The sequence below is a fragment of the Mirounga leonina genome, unplaced genomic scaffold, assembly GCF_011800145.1.
Source record: "Mirounga leonina isolate KUSES-001 unplaced genomic scaffold, KU_Mleo_1.0 Mir_114, whole genome shotgun sequence".
In the NCBI taxonomy this organism is placed as follows: domain Eukaryota; kingdom Metazoa; phylum Chordata; class Mammalia; order Carnivora; family Phocidae; genus Mirounga; species Mirounga leonina.
In genome coordinates, this window is record NW_023270265.1 from 27,751,070 (window position 1) to 27,767,297 (window position 16,228).

Genomic DNA, 16,228 nt, shown 5'->3' on the forward strand with positions numbered 1-16,228 from the left:
GCTGATTCAAAGCATAGGCCCACTTGGACTATGTGGTAAAAGGAAAGTACCGCTTTATAGAATGTCAGATAAAGAGGGCGTTTGGACAGTTGGACAAATTAGGAAAATAAAGAGGTGCGTAAATGTTAACCCTCCCCTTATTACCTCGCGCTCCCCAACCCATAGAACCCATAGAACACAAAACTAATCATGACAGTATGACTGTAGCATGTGCCGCTGGGGCTCTGCTTAGAACAACTACTATTCCCAGGCTCCCTTGCGAGGCCAGGGCCCTCTTCCCAGGTGCAAGTGGGTCTCGCCGCAAGGCCTTTTGGGATCCGTAGTCTTTGCAATGTCTTCCGGGAATTGTAGTTCCCATCCCACAGTCTGCTGGGCGAGGCGGCGCCGGCGACCAGAGCTGCGCTGGGTGTTCAGGGGCCAAGATGGCGGCGCGCCGGGGACGGAGAGACGGAGTCGCGCCGTCTCCCAGTGGGGGCCCCGGACCCGACCCCGGCGGTGGAGTCCGCGGCAGCAGTTGGGGGAGTCGGAGCCAAACACCGTATGGGACTGTGGGATCTGTGAGTGGCGGGGAGCAGGTGAGAGGCTGGCGGGCGGCCCGCGGCTGGCAGCAAAGCGGCGTGTGCCGGGCGGTGACACGTGGACGCAACAGGAAAGGGAGGAAGCGCTCGGGAGGCGATGCCGGCTGGCTGCGGGAGACGGGTTGGGCCGAACGGACCTGGGCTGTTTACTGGAGGGACGCAGGCAGAGGCGGGGGTCCCCATGGCCATTCCTCTGGAACGCCGGAGGGGCATAGCCGGGTGTTGGAAACATGGCCCGTGGTGGGGAGTCAGAGATTCGGACTTGGAATCCAGGGTTAAGACCTCCCTCTGAGGATGCCGAGTGGGGGTGCCCCTAGCACCGCGCTGCAGTGCCTTTTTGGAGCCACGTGGGGTGGGGGGAGCAATTTTCCCGGGAGAACTTGTCGGCTTCCCCTCCCCCTCTAGGCGGCTCTGGCACCCACGTGGGTTGGGCTTCTGGTTGGGGGGTGGCCCGCGGGTCCACGTGGGGGCGGGGAGGGGATGTCCACGTGGCTCCCGCTCCAGGCTGCCCGGCATCTCGTATCGGCGTTGGAGCCGCGCTGCTGGGAACTGGGTGTGTCTCAGCCCGTCCCGCCATCTCCGGCCGTGTTGGGGGCCCCTGGCTGAGAAGGAAGGTAGGGCCTGCTAGAAGCAACTTTGCCCAGGGTCTTGGAGTAGTTTTTTTCTCCTGCATTGGTTCACGGCGCCTCGACAGCGGACGGTGAAGGACCTTCCAGATGTGCGGGGAGTCAGTTCCCTGCGGTTGGTGGAGTGTGTTGGGGAGGGCAGAAGGCTGAGGTTAAAGGGCTGTGGAGTAAGCTTGTGGTGGCTTCTGTCTGACCGGCTTGTGGTGGGTTGTGAGTCATGGGCACTGGCGTTTTGGTTGCCTGCGGACCTGCCTCATTCGTGATTCAAGGGGCATGGGGAGTGTCAACATATACGTGGGACAAGCCTAAGTAAGGGAAAGAGAATCCTTTCTCCTTCCCTTTTTCCTTCAGCGTCTCTTTTGAGGAAGCAGCTAAGGCCTCCTTCTGTGAACTGACACATAAAAATTGAGGTGATCTGTATTTAGAGCTCTTTGGAATTTTGCTGGGGATGGGAAAAGTTGGAGGCGATTTAAGAACTATTCAACACTAGTGGATAGGGGTGGCTTCTGTCAGATTCTGTTTCTTTGGTCTTCATTTCTCTATGCTTAGTGTTACCATCTCACTCCTCAGAGGGCTTCTTAAAAGTTGCCACCTAGAGTGGTGCGCAGGACTTAGTCTGAACTGTTCTCTCTCTCTCTTTTTTTTTTTTATAGATTTTCTTTTTCTAAGATTTTATTTATTTATTTAAGAGAGAATGAGAGAGAGCACATGAGAGGGGGGAGGGTCAGAGGGAGAAGCAGACTCCCCGCCGAGCAGAGAACCCGATGTGGGATTCGATCCAGACACTCCAGCATCATGACCTGAGCCGAAGGCAGTCGCTCAACCAACTGAGCCACCCAGGCGCCCTGAACTGTTCTCTCTCTTAAGCAATTAAGCTGAGTCCTTGAAAGCTTTTGGGTGTTTTGCTTTGGTTTGGTTTAGTTCTAGGTGGGAATTGGGCTGCAGGCTACCAGGTAATGTCAGTTCCAGCAGACCAATCCAGGCCCTTGCTTCTGAGGCCCTAGCTTGGGAGCTGCTCACCTTTTAGGGGAGAGACAGGAAGGATCCATGACCCAGCTGTAATCCAATTTAGGTGGTCATCTGGGGTTGGAGAGGGTCTCATGGAGAGATTGTGTTTCCTCTCTCACCTCTCCCCTAAGAAAGGTAGGTATGTGGAAGCTAGTCAGTCAACCAATATTTATTGAGATGCTGTGTTCAGACATAAGGGATCCTGGGGTAAACCACACATAGTCCCTGTTCTCTAGGATCGTATGGTTTTATTGGGATAGACAGACAATAATGATGAGTGGGACAAAAGGAAAGTGCAGCATATTTGGGATTATATAATGAGTAGTAGTAATAGTCTACATTGCAGAGTCTGGGAAAGGACATTTTAAGCTGAGACTTGAAGGCTGTCTGTGGTGAAGGAGGGAAGCTTTCATCAGAGGAAATAGTATGGGAAGGATTTGAAGTGGGAGAGAACATGGCTTATTGAAGAAATGGAGAGACCTGTATGTCTGATGAATAGAGAGAGGCATAGTGGTAAGAGAGGACACATACTGGGGCAGAAGAGCCTGCTGGGGAAGACCAGGACCCCTGTAAGTCATATTAAAGAGTTTAAATCTAGTGCTAAGAGCAGTAAGATGCGGGGCGCCTGGGTGGCTCAGTCGGTTAAGCGGCTGCCTTCGGCTCAGGTCATGATCCCTGGGTCCTGGGATCGAGCCCCACGTCCGGCTCCCTGCTCAGTGGAGAGCCTGCTTCTCCCTCTCTTTCTGCCTGCCTCTCTGCCTACTTGTGCTTTCTCTCTCTGTGTCAAATAAATAAATAAAATCTTAAAAAAAAAAAAAAGCAGTAAGATGCCATTGGAGGGGTTTAGGGAGCGTCTCAAAAAGTGATCAGATGTGTATTCTTAATAGTTTGTAGTTGGTTTTGACCCCTGTAGGGACAGGACTGCATGTGAGAAAGCCAGTTGGGAGGTTGCTGAAGTTAAAGATGCTGGTGGCTGGCTCACTTTTATTTATTTATTTTATTTTATTATTTTATTTTTTTAAAGATTTTTATTTATTTATTTGACAGAGAGACACAGCGAGAGAGGGAACACAAGCAGGGGGAGAGGGAGAAGCAGGCTTCCTGCTGAACAGGGAGCCTGATGCGGGGCTCGATCCCAGGACTCCGGGATCATGACCTGAGCCGAAGGCAGACACTTAACGACTGAGCCACCCAGGCGCCCCGCTGGCTCACTTTTAGCCTGGGTTTAGCCCCTAGATGATTTTGGTAGTCTGACTGCTGTGCTCTTTGGGGATTAGGGATAGATGATGTCAGGTGAAGAAAGGAGTGTCTCTGACTGGGGCTCCAGTACCTGCCTGGGGGTGGTGAGTGGGTCGCAGAGCTGGGCATTGTTTTAAGATTCTGGCCTAGTGACTGGGTCAGGTAGGTGGTAGGGCAAGTTGAGATGCAGCCTCCTTGCTCACCCAGGAGTGTTTGCTGAGCCAGGTGCTATTCTGCTGCTGGTTGTAATTACAGGATTGTGAAGGCTTGGGAGGAGTTAGTGCCTAAAACCTGCCACCTTTCACTTCTCCTCTGGGCATTGAAACTCCTCAGCTTAGTTAGGAGGGTGGGTATGGGGGTATAGTCACACCTGTTGCTTTTTTTTTTTTCTCTTGGAAGAGGTGCAGAGTTTCCCTTTGCTGCAGGAGGGGAGAGGGGATTAGCTTGTTCTTATTTGTTCCTATTCTTTGGCCTTCATCATCTGTTTCCTATAGTGGACATACCCCTGGTTCTGGCCTCCGGCCTTGCCAGCCCCATTCTAGCTACTTCTGGCCCTGCCCACGCCCACACTCTTGAACAGGCCTGGGCGGGTGGCTCCCTGCCTGACAAGGCTGAAGATGTTGCTAGTTTTTAGGCAAGTGGTGGGGTGGGGCTTTTCCATGTACTGAATCAACAAATCAGGCTTTCTCTTTTGTGCTCACATGGTCGAGGTGGGAGACTTTCCTTTGGGACTATCGTTGAGAGATTGAGTGGCCCATTGTAGGGCCTTCAAAATACAAAAATGTGAGTTAAGTGTGAACGTCGACTCTGTATAAGACACTGTGCCAGGTGGGGCGCCTGGGTGGCTCAGTCATTAAGCGTCTGCCTTGGGCTCAGGTCATGATCCCACAGTCCTGAGATCGAGCCCCGCATCGGGCTCCCTGCTCCACGGGAAGCCTGCTTCTCCCTCTCCCACTCCCCTTGCTTGTGTTCCCTCTCTCGCTGTGTCTCTGTCAAATAAATAAATAAAATCTTAAAAAAAAAAAAAAAAAAGACACTGTGCCAGGCATCATGGATCATCAGGAAGTATAAGCACATGTTTAAACCCTTCCGAGATCCAAGAGGGATATAGGCTAGTATGGTACAAAGGGTTGTTTGCCTTAGAACTTAGAATCGGTTTTAGTAATGATGCAAGGAACATCGTGATTGCCAGAAAAATGAGTGCTACAGAAATCTGATTGAATTCAGGGGTATGAGGAGAGATCAGCATGGGTTGGGGAAGTCCGCGTTGTCTTGAACAAGGTTGGGTTTGAGCTAAGTAGAGAAGAAAGGCCTGAGTGGGACTTGAGGGAGGTAAGGTGGTTGGAGCTGAAATTGCCTCCTTGCTGACCACTTCTCCTTTGGTGTACCCCTCAGACTGTCTGCCTTTACCACTGCCAGCAGACAACTCTTCTGAACAATTTTGATCTTTTTGATGTTTTTACTCCCTAGTTTAATAATCTTCTGTGGCTCCAACTGTTTCTGGATGGAGTCCAGACTTTTTTTTTGCCCAGAAGGTCCTTGAACACTGCCATCCTGACTGGTGCTTTGGCTCATGGGTATACTTCTCTCTGCCCAGCAAGTCCAGAGGTTTGGCTTTGGTGGGGCTCCTGAGTCTGGGGCATTGGTGGAGGGCTGAGCGCCTGGTTTACAGAACCTATCACACAGCTGCCCTGGAGGTCCCATACCCTGCAGCCTTCATGCCCTTATGACCATCCTGTTTGCCCCAGGTGCTGCTGCATGAGGAAGGGGATGATTCTGGTTTTGTTAGTCTGTCTCGGCTTGGCCCCTGCCTGAGGGACAAGGACCTGGAGATGGAGGAGCTGATACTGCAGGATGAGACACTGCTGGGGACCATGCAGAGCTACATGGATGCCTCCCTCATCTCCCTTATCGAGGATTTTGGGAGCCTTGGGGAGGTGAGCTGGGGCTGGGCCTAAATGTCTTTAGGTGGGAGGTTTGCATTGGAGGCTATGGCTCAGTGACTCTGCTCTCCCAGGATCTTGGTTCCTGGATACCCAAACCAAGTCCTTGAAGTGTGTTTTTTGTCTCTCAGTGAGAGTTGGGCTGTAGGATGCTAGACTATGTCCCATGTGAGAATGCCCTGGCAGGCTTGAACAATAGTCCAAGGCCTTTCCCCCTGCATGGGCCCCCATCTTACATGTCCAGGGGGTTCCAGTTTGTTTTGAGTCCAGTTCCAGCCTAGCCAAGGGTTGTCTGCTGAGCATCCCACATCTTACCTGAGGGTGGAGGGAGTATATGAAACATAAGCCTAAGCCTTAATTTTGACAGGCCTCTCTTGGCACTAGAGAGGTGGGAGATGGCAATGAATGAAATTGGAGCCCATGCTTTCTGGCATTCAGATCTCTCTCTGGCAAATTGAGTTGAACTGAGCCTGGGAGACTATGTCTCTTGGCGTTCAGTCCTTCTCAGTGGCCAGTAGATCATTAAGGATGATGGTGGGACCTTCCCGTTGTCTTTCTGGAGCAGAGCAGGTTATCTCTGGAGGACCAGAATGAAGTGTCACTGCTCACAGCTCTGACAGAGATCTTGGACAATGCAGATTCCGAGAACCTGTCTCCGTTTGACAGCATTCCTGACTCAGAACTGCTTGTGTCACCTCGGGAGGGCTCCTCTGTGAGTGTGGGACCCGGGAGGGCGGTGTGTGGTTGGCGCAAAGGTTAGAGCCAAGACTGTGGGCCTACTCCTATAGTTGTGAAGCACGAACTCATCTCAGGTCTTTTCCTCCCTCTCAGCTGCACAAGCTGCTCACCCTCTCCCGGACACCCCCAGAACGTGACCTCATCACCCCGGTTGACCCATTGGGGCCCAGCACAGGCAGTAGTAGAGTGAGTGGGGTAAGCCTGACCAAGGGAGCCTCAGAGACTCCCAGGAGGGAGGAGTGTGTGGGGACAGACCTGGAAAAATGTATCCCTGGAGAAAACTTCTGCAGCTTCTCTTCTTCCCTGCAGGTTGAGATGTCTCTCTCAGATCCTCCTTGGGACTTCTCCCCACCTTCCTTCTTAGAGACCTCCTCCCCTAAGCTTCCTAGTTGGAGACCCCCAAGATCAAGAGCCCGCCGGGGCCAATCCCCTCCTCCCCAGCAGCGCAGTGATGGGGAAGAAGAGGAGGAGGTGGCCAGCTTCAGTGGCCAGATGCTTGCTGGAGAGCTCGACAACTCTGTGAGCAGTATCCCAGACTTCCCTATGCACCTGGCCTGCCCAGAGGAGGAAGATAAAACCGCAGCCACTGAGACGGCAGTGCAGACAGCTGGTGATGAGAGCATCTCCTCCTTGAGTGAGCTGGTGCGGGCCATGCATCCATACTGCCTGCCCAACCTCACTCACCTGACATCACTCGAGGATGAGCTTCAGGAACAGCCGGATGATTTGACACTGCCTGAGGATTGTGTGGTGCTAGAGATTGTGGGCCAGGCAGCCACAGCTGGTAATGACCTGGAGATTCCAGTTGTGGTAAGGCAGATCCCTACCCGGCCCCAGCCTGTGCTCCTAGATGACTCGCTAGAGGCCAGTCCAGCTTTGAAGCTACTCATGCCTACACTAGAGTCGGAGACAGAAGCTGCTGTACCCAAGGAAGACCTCTGCCCTGAGAAAGAGGGGTTGTCAGTAGACTCAGAGGAAAAGCTGGAGTCAGTCTGCTTGTTGGAGCCCAGGGAGGTCATGGAGCCCGTGATGCCCAAGGGGCCTCAGAACCCATCAGCCAACACAATGCTGAGCTCCCAGAGAGCTCGAAAGGGCAGGAAGAAGAGGAGCAAAGAGCAGCCAGCAGCCTGTGCAGAAGGCTATGTCAGGAGGCTGAGGTCATCTTCTCGTGGGCAGTCTACCATGGCTACAGAGGTGACCTCTCAGGCAGGAAACTTGCCTCAGGAGGAACTTCAAAGAGAGGTTGGGCCTCCTCGTAGTAGAGGGAAGCCCCGGGCTTGGGCTCGGGCCTGGGCAGCTGCCTTGGAGAAACCTAGCTCTGGGAACTTGGAGAGTAGTGCTGGGCAAGCTAGTCCTGACAAAGAAGATCCTCTAGACCTTTACTCCAACCTGGTTGACGGTATCCAAGCCAACCCTGTTCCAACCCATGTCTCTGCTCAAGCCGGCCCCATGCCACTTGACTCTGTTGAAACCGATCCCACTGAAGTTAATCCTGTTCTAGCCGACCCTGTACCTGTTGATCCTGCATTGGTTGACCTTGCTTCAGCAAACTCAGAGCTGGTTGACCCTCTCCCAGCTGACCCAGTGCTGATTGACCCAGTCCTGGCTGACTCAGCAGAAATTGACCCTACAGTGGTTGTTCGCATCTCAAATAACTTGCCATCAGGTGACCCTGTGCCAGCTAACTCAGCACCAGTTGACTCTGTTCCCAATGACCTGGCTCTGGTTGATCCTGTGCTAGTTAAGTGTAGGCCGTCTGATCCCAGACGTGGTGCAGTGTCATCAGTTCAGGGGAGTCCAGCTCCCCAGATCCTTCCAGAGTCAGAGTCCTTGGACTCCCTAAAGGCTATCATCCCTGAAGTCCAGGAGGTTATGGGTCCTTTGAAGGTAGAAAGTGGTACCAGTGCCACACCCCAGGAAGCCAGACCTCGGCCTCTTAGCCTATCAGAGTACCGGCGACGGAGGCAGCAGCGCCAAGCAGATGCAGCAGAGAGGAGTCCCCAGCCCCCAGCTGGGAAGTGGCCCAGTCTCCCAGAGACCCCCACAGGGCTAGCAGACATCCCTTGTCTTGTCATCCCACCAGCCCCAGCCAAGAAGACAACTCTGCAGAGAAGCCCTGAGGTTTCTCCTGAGGCTTGCTCTGTGCCTGTGGGTTCTAGCCCTACTTCTCCTAGTCCTGAGCCACCTGCAAACAAACCTATGGCCTCAACTCCCACTGAGCAGGTGCCATCCCAAGAGCTGCCACTACCAGCAAGACCTCCACCTCCTACTGTGCAGCCCATGCCTCCCAAAATGCCCACTGCTTTGCCTTTCCCTCCAGGTGGGCTAGGCATGACCCCCATGCTGCCCCTTCCTACAAGTGGGCAAGGGATCCCCAGTCTGCCCCCACCACCCTTGCAGCCTCCCAGTCTTCCGATGTCTATGGGGCCAGTGCCACCTGATCCCTATACTCACTATGCTCCTGTGCCACCCTGGCCTTGTTATCCCCCTGTGTCCCCTTCTGGCTATCCTTGCCTGCCCCCTCCACCAACAGTGCCCCTAGTATCTGGTACTCCTGGCACCTATGCTGTGCCCCCTACTTGCAGTGTGCCTTGGGTACCCCCTCCAGTCCCAATCCCACCTTATAGCTCCAGCTGTGCCTATGGGCCCTTGGGATGGGGCTCAGGGCTGCAACACCCTCCATTCTGGCCTACTGTGCCACCACCTCCTTTGCCTCTAGCATCTGTTGGGAGAGCTGCTCCCCCATCCAAGGTGGAGCCCAGTGGCATTCCAGCTGGCCCTTCTGAAAGTGTACTTCCTGGGCCAATGACTCTCAGTCTTGGGTCAGCTGGCCAGGGAGCTCCGCAGGTAGAGCCCACCAAGGTGGAGGTCAGGTCAGTGCCTGCATCTCCCCATCTGAAACACAAGGTGTCCTCCCCAGTGCAAAGCCCTCAGATCAAGGCTCCACCATGTCTGCCTGCTGAGAGTGTGGCTGTTGAGGAGCCTGCATCAGAGAGGCTAAAGCCTGAGACCCAGGAGACCAGGCCCAGGGAGAAGCCCCCCTCTTCTGTTGCCAAGGCTGTTCCCACACCCACACCAAAGCAGAGCACTGTAACTAAGCTGCCTGCTGTCCACCCAGCCCGTCTAAGGAAACTCTCCTTCTTGCCTACCCCACGTACTCAAGGCCCTGAGGACGTGGTACAGGCTTTCATCAGTGAGATTGGTAAGTGCCACACAGTTTAGTTGATGTGAGTGAAGGGCATGGGGGTTGGATGGTGAGCATACTCCATAGAACAGGACAAACCACCTTGATGGGGCTGGGCTTTGTGGAGGGTCATTTGTTTGTTTGGAGTGTTTTTGAAGCAGAGCTCTGGGTTTGTTTGATTCCTTCCTGCTTTGTGTTGCTGCCTTCATTTACTTAGTATAGTGGGCAGAGGGAGCATAAAGGGAGAAGTGAGGTGATTTGGGAATTCTAGGACTTGAGTACTTCTGTTTCCAATCCTGTGTTGTGTGCTTCTACAGGAATTGAGGCGTCGGACCTGTCCAGTCTGCTGGAGCAGTTTGAGAAATCCGAAGGTGAGGAACCTGGGTAACTATGCTGAACCCCTTTCTGTTGCTATTTTCTTTGGGCCCAGCCCTGTAGTTACTTAGATGGAAGGAAGGGAGTGGTGGAGGGGCAGTCTCAGAGTCTCAAGAGAATTAATCTTATTCTGATAGGAATGGGGAGACAAGGTTCACCTATACTACAACCTAATCCAGGGAGAGGGAGGTGGTACAGCATGGCAAGAACTATAAAGAGTAAATAGATGTTGGAGATCCAAGAGGGTTGGGTTGGTTGGGGACATTTTTCTAGAGGGTAGTAGCTCTCAAGCTGGGCCTTGAAAGACAGGATGTGTGTGTGGTGAATAAAGGCAGAAGTGTAGGAAGGATTGTGTGTGGTGTGTTTGGAAGGCAAGGGATAGCTCAGCCTCTCAGTACAAAGCAAGGACCTAGGTGCTGTGGAGGGTATTGTGCCCTGTTCTCAAGGAGCTTATGGTCAATGGGGAGGAAAATTACAGAAATGACTCCTGAATTAGTAACAAGTATCTATAGTACAAGGAAAAATATAAAATAAGTGTAGAACAAATAGACCCCAAGTCCAGGAAGTTGCTTAGATCACGTATAACCTTACATGCTAGGCTTAGAAGTTTGGGCTCTATCTCAGATTCAGTGAGTAATTAACAGATGTCTCTGAGCAGAGACATGATTAAAAATAGTACTGGCATACCCACTAGAAGAGAATGGATCTCTCTGGGGAGAGTCCAGTGAAATACTAGGTAAACTGGATTTTCCTTCTTTGGGTCTCAAAGTCAGTCCTTCTGCACCTCCTCAATCTGGAACATCTGGTGGCCTTTTAACTAATTTGGTTTCTTTGCAGCCAAAAAGGAGTGCCCTCCCCCGGCTCCTGCTGATAACCTGGCTGTAGGAAACTCAGGGTGAGTATGGAGACATATAAGTGAGTTACCCTACAGCTGTTGGTCAGTAGCCGGCTGGCGCTTCAGGAACGTCAACTGGATGCCTCTGTCACAGGGACTTTTAGTTAGCTTTAGAGTCTTTCCCTGTTTCCCCGTGCCCCACTCAGCCCGTCACTATTGGACACTGTCTTGGGTGGTGAGATAGGAGGATGTGTACCATCCTCTGCTGTTGCCAGTCTGGGATTCCAAATGTCCTGGAGGTGTTTTTTATCTTCTGGCAAATTGTGCCTTTGGGGATTGCTTTCCTTTCTTTAACAAACTTTAAGCTTGCTCAACACTGGTGATGGTATAAGATCAAATGGGGAAGATACTCATGGCTAGGGCTCTCCTGACTCCTTGGAGGAGGCACCCTGGACATCTTCCAGCACTGAGAGGCCTTTTTTCATTTATCATGTTCATGCTACCCTATCCTCTTCTGACCAGCCTGTTCCCATTCACATTGATAGTGGGTTGTTTTTGAGCTAGGTAGGCAAGGCTCCTGGCTTAAAGGAAGCGGGGGGGCGGGTATTCAAGGTCATAGCCAGCCTACCTTCTGAACAGAGCCGAGTTGAGACCCAACCTACATTTCGGTGCTAAGAGCCCATTGTGTTGGAGGAGAGTAATAGGGGCAGTTTGTGTATCTTGTTCTTCTCTGCACAATTGCTTTGTGAGGAAAACAGATGTACAAGATGTTGAGGAGGCAATGAACCAGGCTTTCCCTTTTCCCCCCCGCCAGCAGCGTTGACACTCCCCAGGAGAAGAGGCCCCTAGACCGGTTACAAGCCCCAGAACTGGCCAACGTGGCAGGTGGGTTCAGAGTGGGGAACTCTGCCTTTGATTAGTATGCAGCAAATGTTTATAGAACCTGCCCTGCACCGGGTGTGTGTAGATGTTGGGAATACAGAGATCTGATCCTCATCCTTGAGGTTCTCATAGTCCAGGGAGCAGATGTATAAACCAATGACCATGTTGAGTATCAGAGAGGTTGTATGTTAAAGAAGCCTTTGTGGTTTATAGTGGGGTCTGAGATGGGATAGTCAGGGGAGGGTTATATATAGAAGGTGTAATCCCTGAAGCAGAGGTTTGAGAAAATCACTGATACCAATCAGATTTAGGGGATGGGGCATTCTAGGTCGATGGAGCAGCTGGAGTGAACTGAAGAAACAAAACGAGCCTGGTATGTTTGGGGAAATTGCAAGTTGTTTGGTTTGGCTGGAGTGTAGCGGCTGATGGGGATGGTGGGTAGAACTAAAGCAAGAGATAAAGCTGAAGTGGTAAGTAGGAGGTCAGATTATGGGAACTTTGAGTGCCATGTTAAGTTGTGTGGATTTTATTTTGTGTATTGAAGAAGCAATTGGTTTTGGGGTGTTCCCTCTAGCAGGAATGTAGAAGACAGGGTAGATGGGCGTAAAACCTGAGATAGGAGATCGTTGGAAGATGATTACATGAGTCCAGGCAAGATGTAGCCGTGAAGTCACGCAGTGCTGGGTGGGGAGGTGTGGGGCTGGGTCTAAGAATGGAGGGGTGGACCAGACAGGAGCTGGTCACTAGCTAGGTTTGGGCAGTGAGAGGTTGAGGGGTTCAGGAGGACCCTAGCTGGCTGGGGGTTTCTTTTGCTTCATCCTCAAGATGGGGAACTTGGGGGAAGGAGTAGTTGCAACAGTGGGAAAAGTTGGGCTGTTGACTCTCGGTTACTTTGTGACATGAGGTGGGGGTCTCTGGACCCTCTCTACACAGTGTTTGGAAGTATAGAATCAGATCTCATCCTGCTATCTCCATCCTCCCTCCCCTCACAGGGCTCACCCCACCAGCTACCCCTCCCCACCAATTATGGAAGCCCCTGGCTGCTGTCTCACTGCTGGCCAAAGCCAAATCTCCTAAGTCTACCGCCCAGGAGGGAACCCTGAAGCCTGAAGGAATTACAGAGGCCAAACATCCAGCTGCAACCCGCCTCCAAGAAGGGGTCCATGGCCCTAGTCCAGTCCATGTGGGCTCTGGGGACCATGACTATTGTGTCCGGAGCAGGACTCCCCCCAAAAAGACGCCTGCCCTGGTCATTCCAGAGGTGGGCTCCCGATGGAACGTCAAACGCCATCAGGACATCACCATCAAACCCGTCTTGTCCCTGGGCCCAGTCATCCCCCTGTCCCCACGCACAGCTGCTTCCCAGGAGCCACTTGATCACAGGACTAGCAGTGAGCAGGCAGATCCCCCAGCTCCTTGCCTCGCCCCATCTGCCTTGCTGTCCCCTGAGGCCTCACCTTGCCGGAATGACACGAACACTAGGACTCCCCCTGAGCCCTCAGCCAAGCAGCGGTCAGTGCGCTGTTACCGAAAAGCCTGCAGGTCAGCCAGCCCCCCCAGCCGGGGCTGGCAGGGCTGCCGTGGCCGCAGCAGCCGTTCTGTCAGCTCTGGGTCCAACCGGACCAGCGAAGCATCTTCCTCTTCATCCTCATCGTCGTCTTCCTCATCCCGGTCCTGGTCCAGGTCCCTCTCCCCCCCACACAAGAGGTGGCGAAGGTGAGCTCTGATGGCCTGTTAGGTCCTCTTCATTTAGGAAGTCTGTGTGCTCTCCTCCAGTTTACTTTGAGAGCTTTTGCACATTGAGTTTGATATTTTCAGGCTCTAAGGCTTCCACTTCTGTCCTTGGCTTTTGTCTTCTCCCCCTTTCTTAGATTATTGATGGAGGCAAGTTGTGAGAAGATAGCTTCCATCCCTGTTTGAGTTTGGGTATCCCTGAGGTCACCTGCTTCCTCGACCCCTGCCTTGGGGAGACCATTAGGGCTGGATCTCGCCCGTGTTTACTCTGTCACATACTGTATCAGTCCTCACTTCTGCTCTCTTCTTGGTGGGCTGCCGAAAGATGGGATAGTGGGTTGTTGATAGCAGTTCTAATTGTCTGTTGAGGAAAGAGTCTGGACAGTTCCTTTGTTACTGTGGCCTCATACATTTTTGGGCAGTACCTTTTTCTCAGTAACAGACCCAAATTTTCCCGCTTAATCCATGAAGAATTCTTGGTTTTGGAACCAGAATGACCTCTTGAGAAATGACTCTACTACAGGTCTGGCAAGTCACCTCCCTTTTACGCCATGGTCACAGCACTGCTATGAGACATGTTAGGGGAGGAGGAACCCAGAGACGCAGGCCTGGCACCCCCAGCTAGTTGTAAGACCTAGGGCCCAGTCCTTTATTTCTGAGTCTCCATTTATTTTTCTTCTTACTGACTTGTTAAATATTTTTGTTTTTAATTGCATAATTGAAAATAACTATGATCTGTGCCAAAACACTCTAAAACATTCCAGATACATCTAAAGTTCATGAGGGCCTCAGTTTTATCATCTGTGGAGTTCCTCTAGACCTCTTTTGCTCTGCTTTACCTTTGGGCCTGAGCTTCCTGACAGAGAGGCAAGGCTGGGGCCAAGGTGAGGTAAGTAGAATATATTTGCACCACTCCCAGCATTCCCACCTGCCCCTTTATCCTCCAGATCCAGTTGCAGTTCCTCTGGACGTTCCCGAAGATGCTCTTCCTCTTCATCCTCCTCATCTTCCTCCTCATCTTCCTCATCTTCCTCATCCAGTTCCCGAAGCCGGTCCCGCTCCCCATCCCCCCGACGGAGAAGTGACAGGAGGCGGCGGTGAGTATGTGGTCATGGAGTCTGTGCATCTGGGATGCAAATGCCTGAGAGTTCTGAGACTTGAGGTATTTAATGTCTGGGGGGCTGATCGCACCTTCTTCTCATGTCAGGTACAGCTCTTACCGTTCACATGACCATTACCAAAGGCAGAGAGTTCTGCAGAAGGAGCGTGCAATAGTGAGTAGAGGAACATGTCTTGGGAGGATGGGGCTTGCCCCTGGGCCGTGAGCTTGGAGGGTCTTCTACGTCGGTAGCCCTGGATCATGGTGTGTCAATTTTCCTTGTTCCAACATAGGAGGAGAGAAGAGTGGTCTTCATTGGGAAGATACCTGGCCGCATGACTAGGTCAGAACTGAAACAGAGGTTCTCTGTTTTCGGAGAGATTGAGGAGTGCACTATCCATTTCCGCGTCCAAGGGTAAGCTTGGGCCCTAAGGTCAGAGTGTCCTTTCCGTCCCATTCATCTACCGTGATGCTTCTTTGCCTTTCCTTCTTCCTCTGGTGTGCTAGGCAATGTAGGATGACCCCTGCACTCCCACAGTCAGAGGGTTGGCCATTTGGGGAATGAGAGGAACCACCCCAGTGCCTCTCTGTACCCTGGGAAGTATCTGTTCTCCATGGCATTAGCCCAGATAGCCATCCTAGCCTTGCCTCATCTTCCTCACCAGTGACAACTACGGCTTCGTCACTTACCGCTATGCTGAGGAGGCATTTGCAGCCATTGAGAGTGGCCACAAGCTGAGGCAGGCAGATGAACAACCCTTTGATCTCTGCTTCGGGGGCCGCAGGCAGTTCTGCAAGAGAAGCTATTCTGATCTTGGTGAGTGGAAGAGACCCTGAGGCTTTGGTATACTTCATATTGTCCCCAGAAGGGTTCCCAACCATTTTGAGAGTGGGGCTCTCCTTCATGGAGCTGACTTAATGCTGAATGTGACACAGAGAACCTGGAGGGTGGGATGAGAGGAGAAATGGGGGTTCTCTTGTCTTTTTGACTTAAAACCAAGGTGATATTATTTCCATCCATTATTGGGGTGGGAGGAGGCTGGCCTTTTGAGGACCCTGTGGTAGGGAAGTGTTGTCAGAGACCTTGATGTCTGTCTCTATTTTTATAGACTCCAACCGGGAAGACTTTGACCCTGCTCCTGTAAAGAGCAAATTTGATTCTCTTGACTTTGACACATTGTTGAAACAGGCCCAGAAGAACCTCAGGAGGTAACCCTGGGCCCTTCTTCCCCTTCCCTTTTTCTTTGGAGGTGTCTAACCTCCTCCACCCCCTCTCCCCCACTTTAGGGGAGAGAGCTGCTAGTGAGGAGATGACTGTTTTATAAAGAAATGGAAAAAAGTGAAATAAAAAATGTGTTAAATCAGATTTTTTAAAGGGTTATTCATTTTTTATAACAGGCATTGAAACAAGTTAACTTGCATTCCTATGTTCCGATGGGGCTGAGGGGTTCCCCAGTGTTTGGAAGATCTAAGTCACTATGCAGACTAATAAACACAAACTAGAGAGAATTCCCAAGTGCTGTTGTGCTTCTTTCAGTGGTGCCAGTGCCAGACACACTCTTCCAATCTGAACACAATGAGGGACATGCTTACCTCCATTTAATTCCTAGGACCTCTCTTCGGTCAGGTGCAAAATCCTGTTGGACTTGAAACTTTGCTCCTCAGGATGTGTTGTCAGTGAAATCAGTCTTCTGGGGCAGTGCTTCTCAAGCTTTAAAAGAGAATTTGAATTATCTGATGATCTTTTTAGAATGCAGATTCTGACTTCAGGGGTGGGGCCTGAGATTCTGCATTTCAAACAAGGTGATGCTGATGCTGCTACAGTCCCAAGGAAGGGATTTTTACCATTAAGGACCTAAAAGAAGCTCACACTTGTTCCAAATAAAGATGGGTTTTTTTTTTTTTTTAAGTTTTTTATTTATTTGACAGCAAGAGAGGGAACACAAGCAGGGGGAGTGGGAGAGGGAGAGGGAGAAGCAAGCCTCCC

General features: G+C 51.8%; 1 protein-coding gene across 8 annotated transcripts; it reads left to right on the forward strand.

Moving 5' to 3' along the window:
* The first annotated feature begins 410 nt into the window (after positions 1-410).
* Positions 411-15,750, forward strand: PPRC1 (PPARG related coactivator 1). Of its 8 annotated transcripts, none has more exons than XM_035027818.1 (14): positions 411-575; positions 5,200-5,388; positions 5,960-6,106; positions 6,226-6,327; positions 6,442-9,334; positions 9,634-9,687; positions 10,529-10,586; positions 11,341-11,411; positions 12,401-13,124; positions 14,090-14,239; positions 14,350-14,416; positions 14,535-14,656; positions 14,907-15,058; positions 15,351-15,750. In XM_035027818.1, exons 1-14 carry the CDS (start codon positions 423-425, stop codon positions 15,452-15,454), a joined length of 4,986 nt encoding a protein of 1,661 aa, XP_034883709.1. In that variant the 5' UTR covers positions 411-422; the 3' UTR covers positions 15,455-15,750. The 8 variants fall into 8 exon arrangements, with proteins under 8 accessions (XP_034883709.1, XP_034883710.1, XP_034883706.1 ...); XM_035027819.1 differs by having other exon boundaries at positions 6,226-6,318; XM_035027815.1 differs by having other exon boundaries at positions 6,226-9,334.
* Positions 15,751-16,228: the final 478 nt, after the last annotated feature.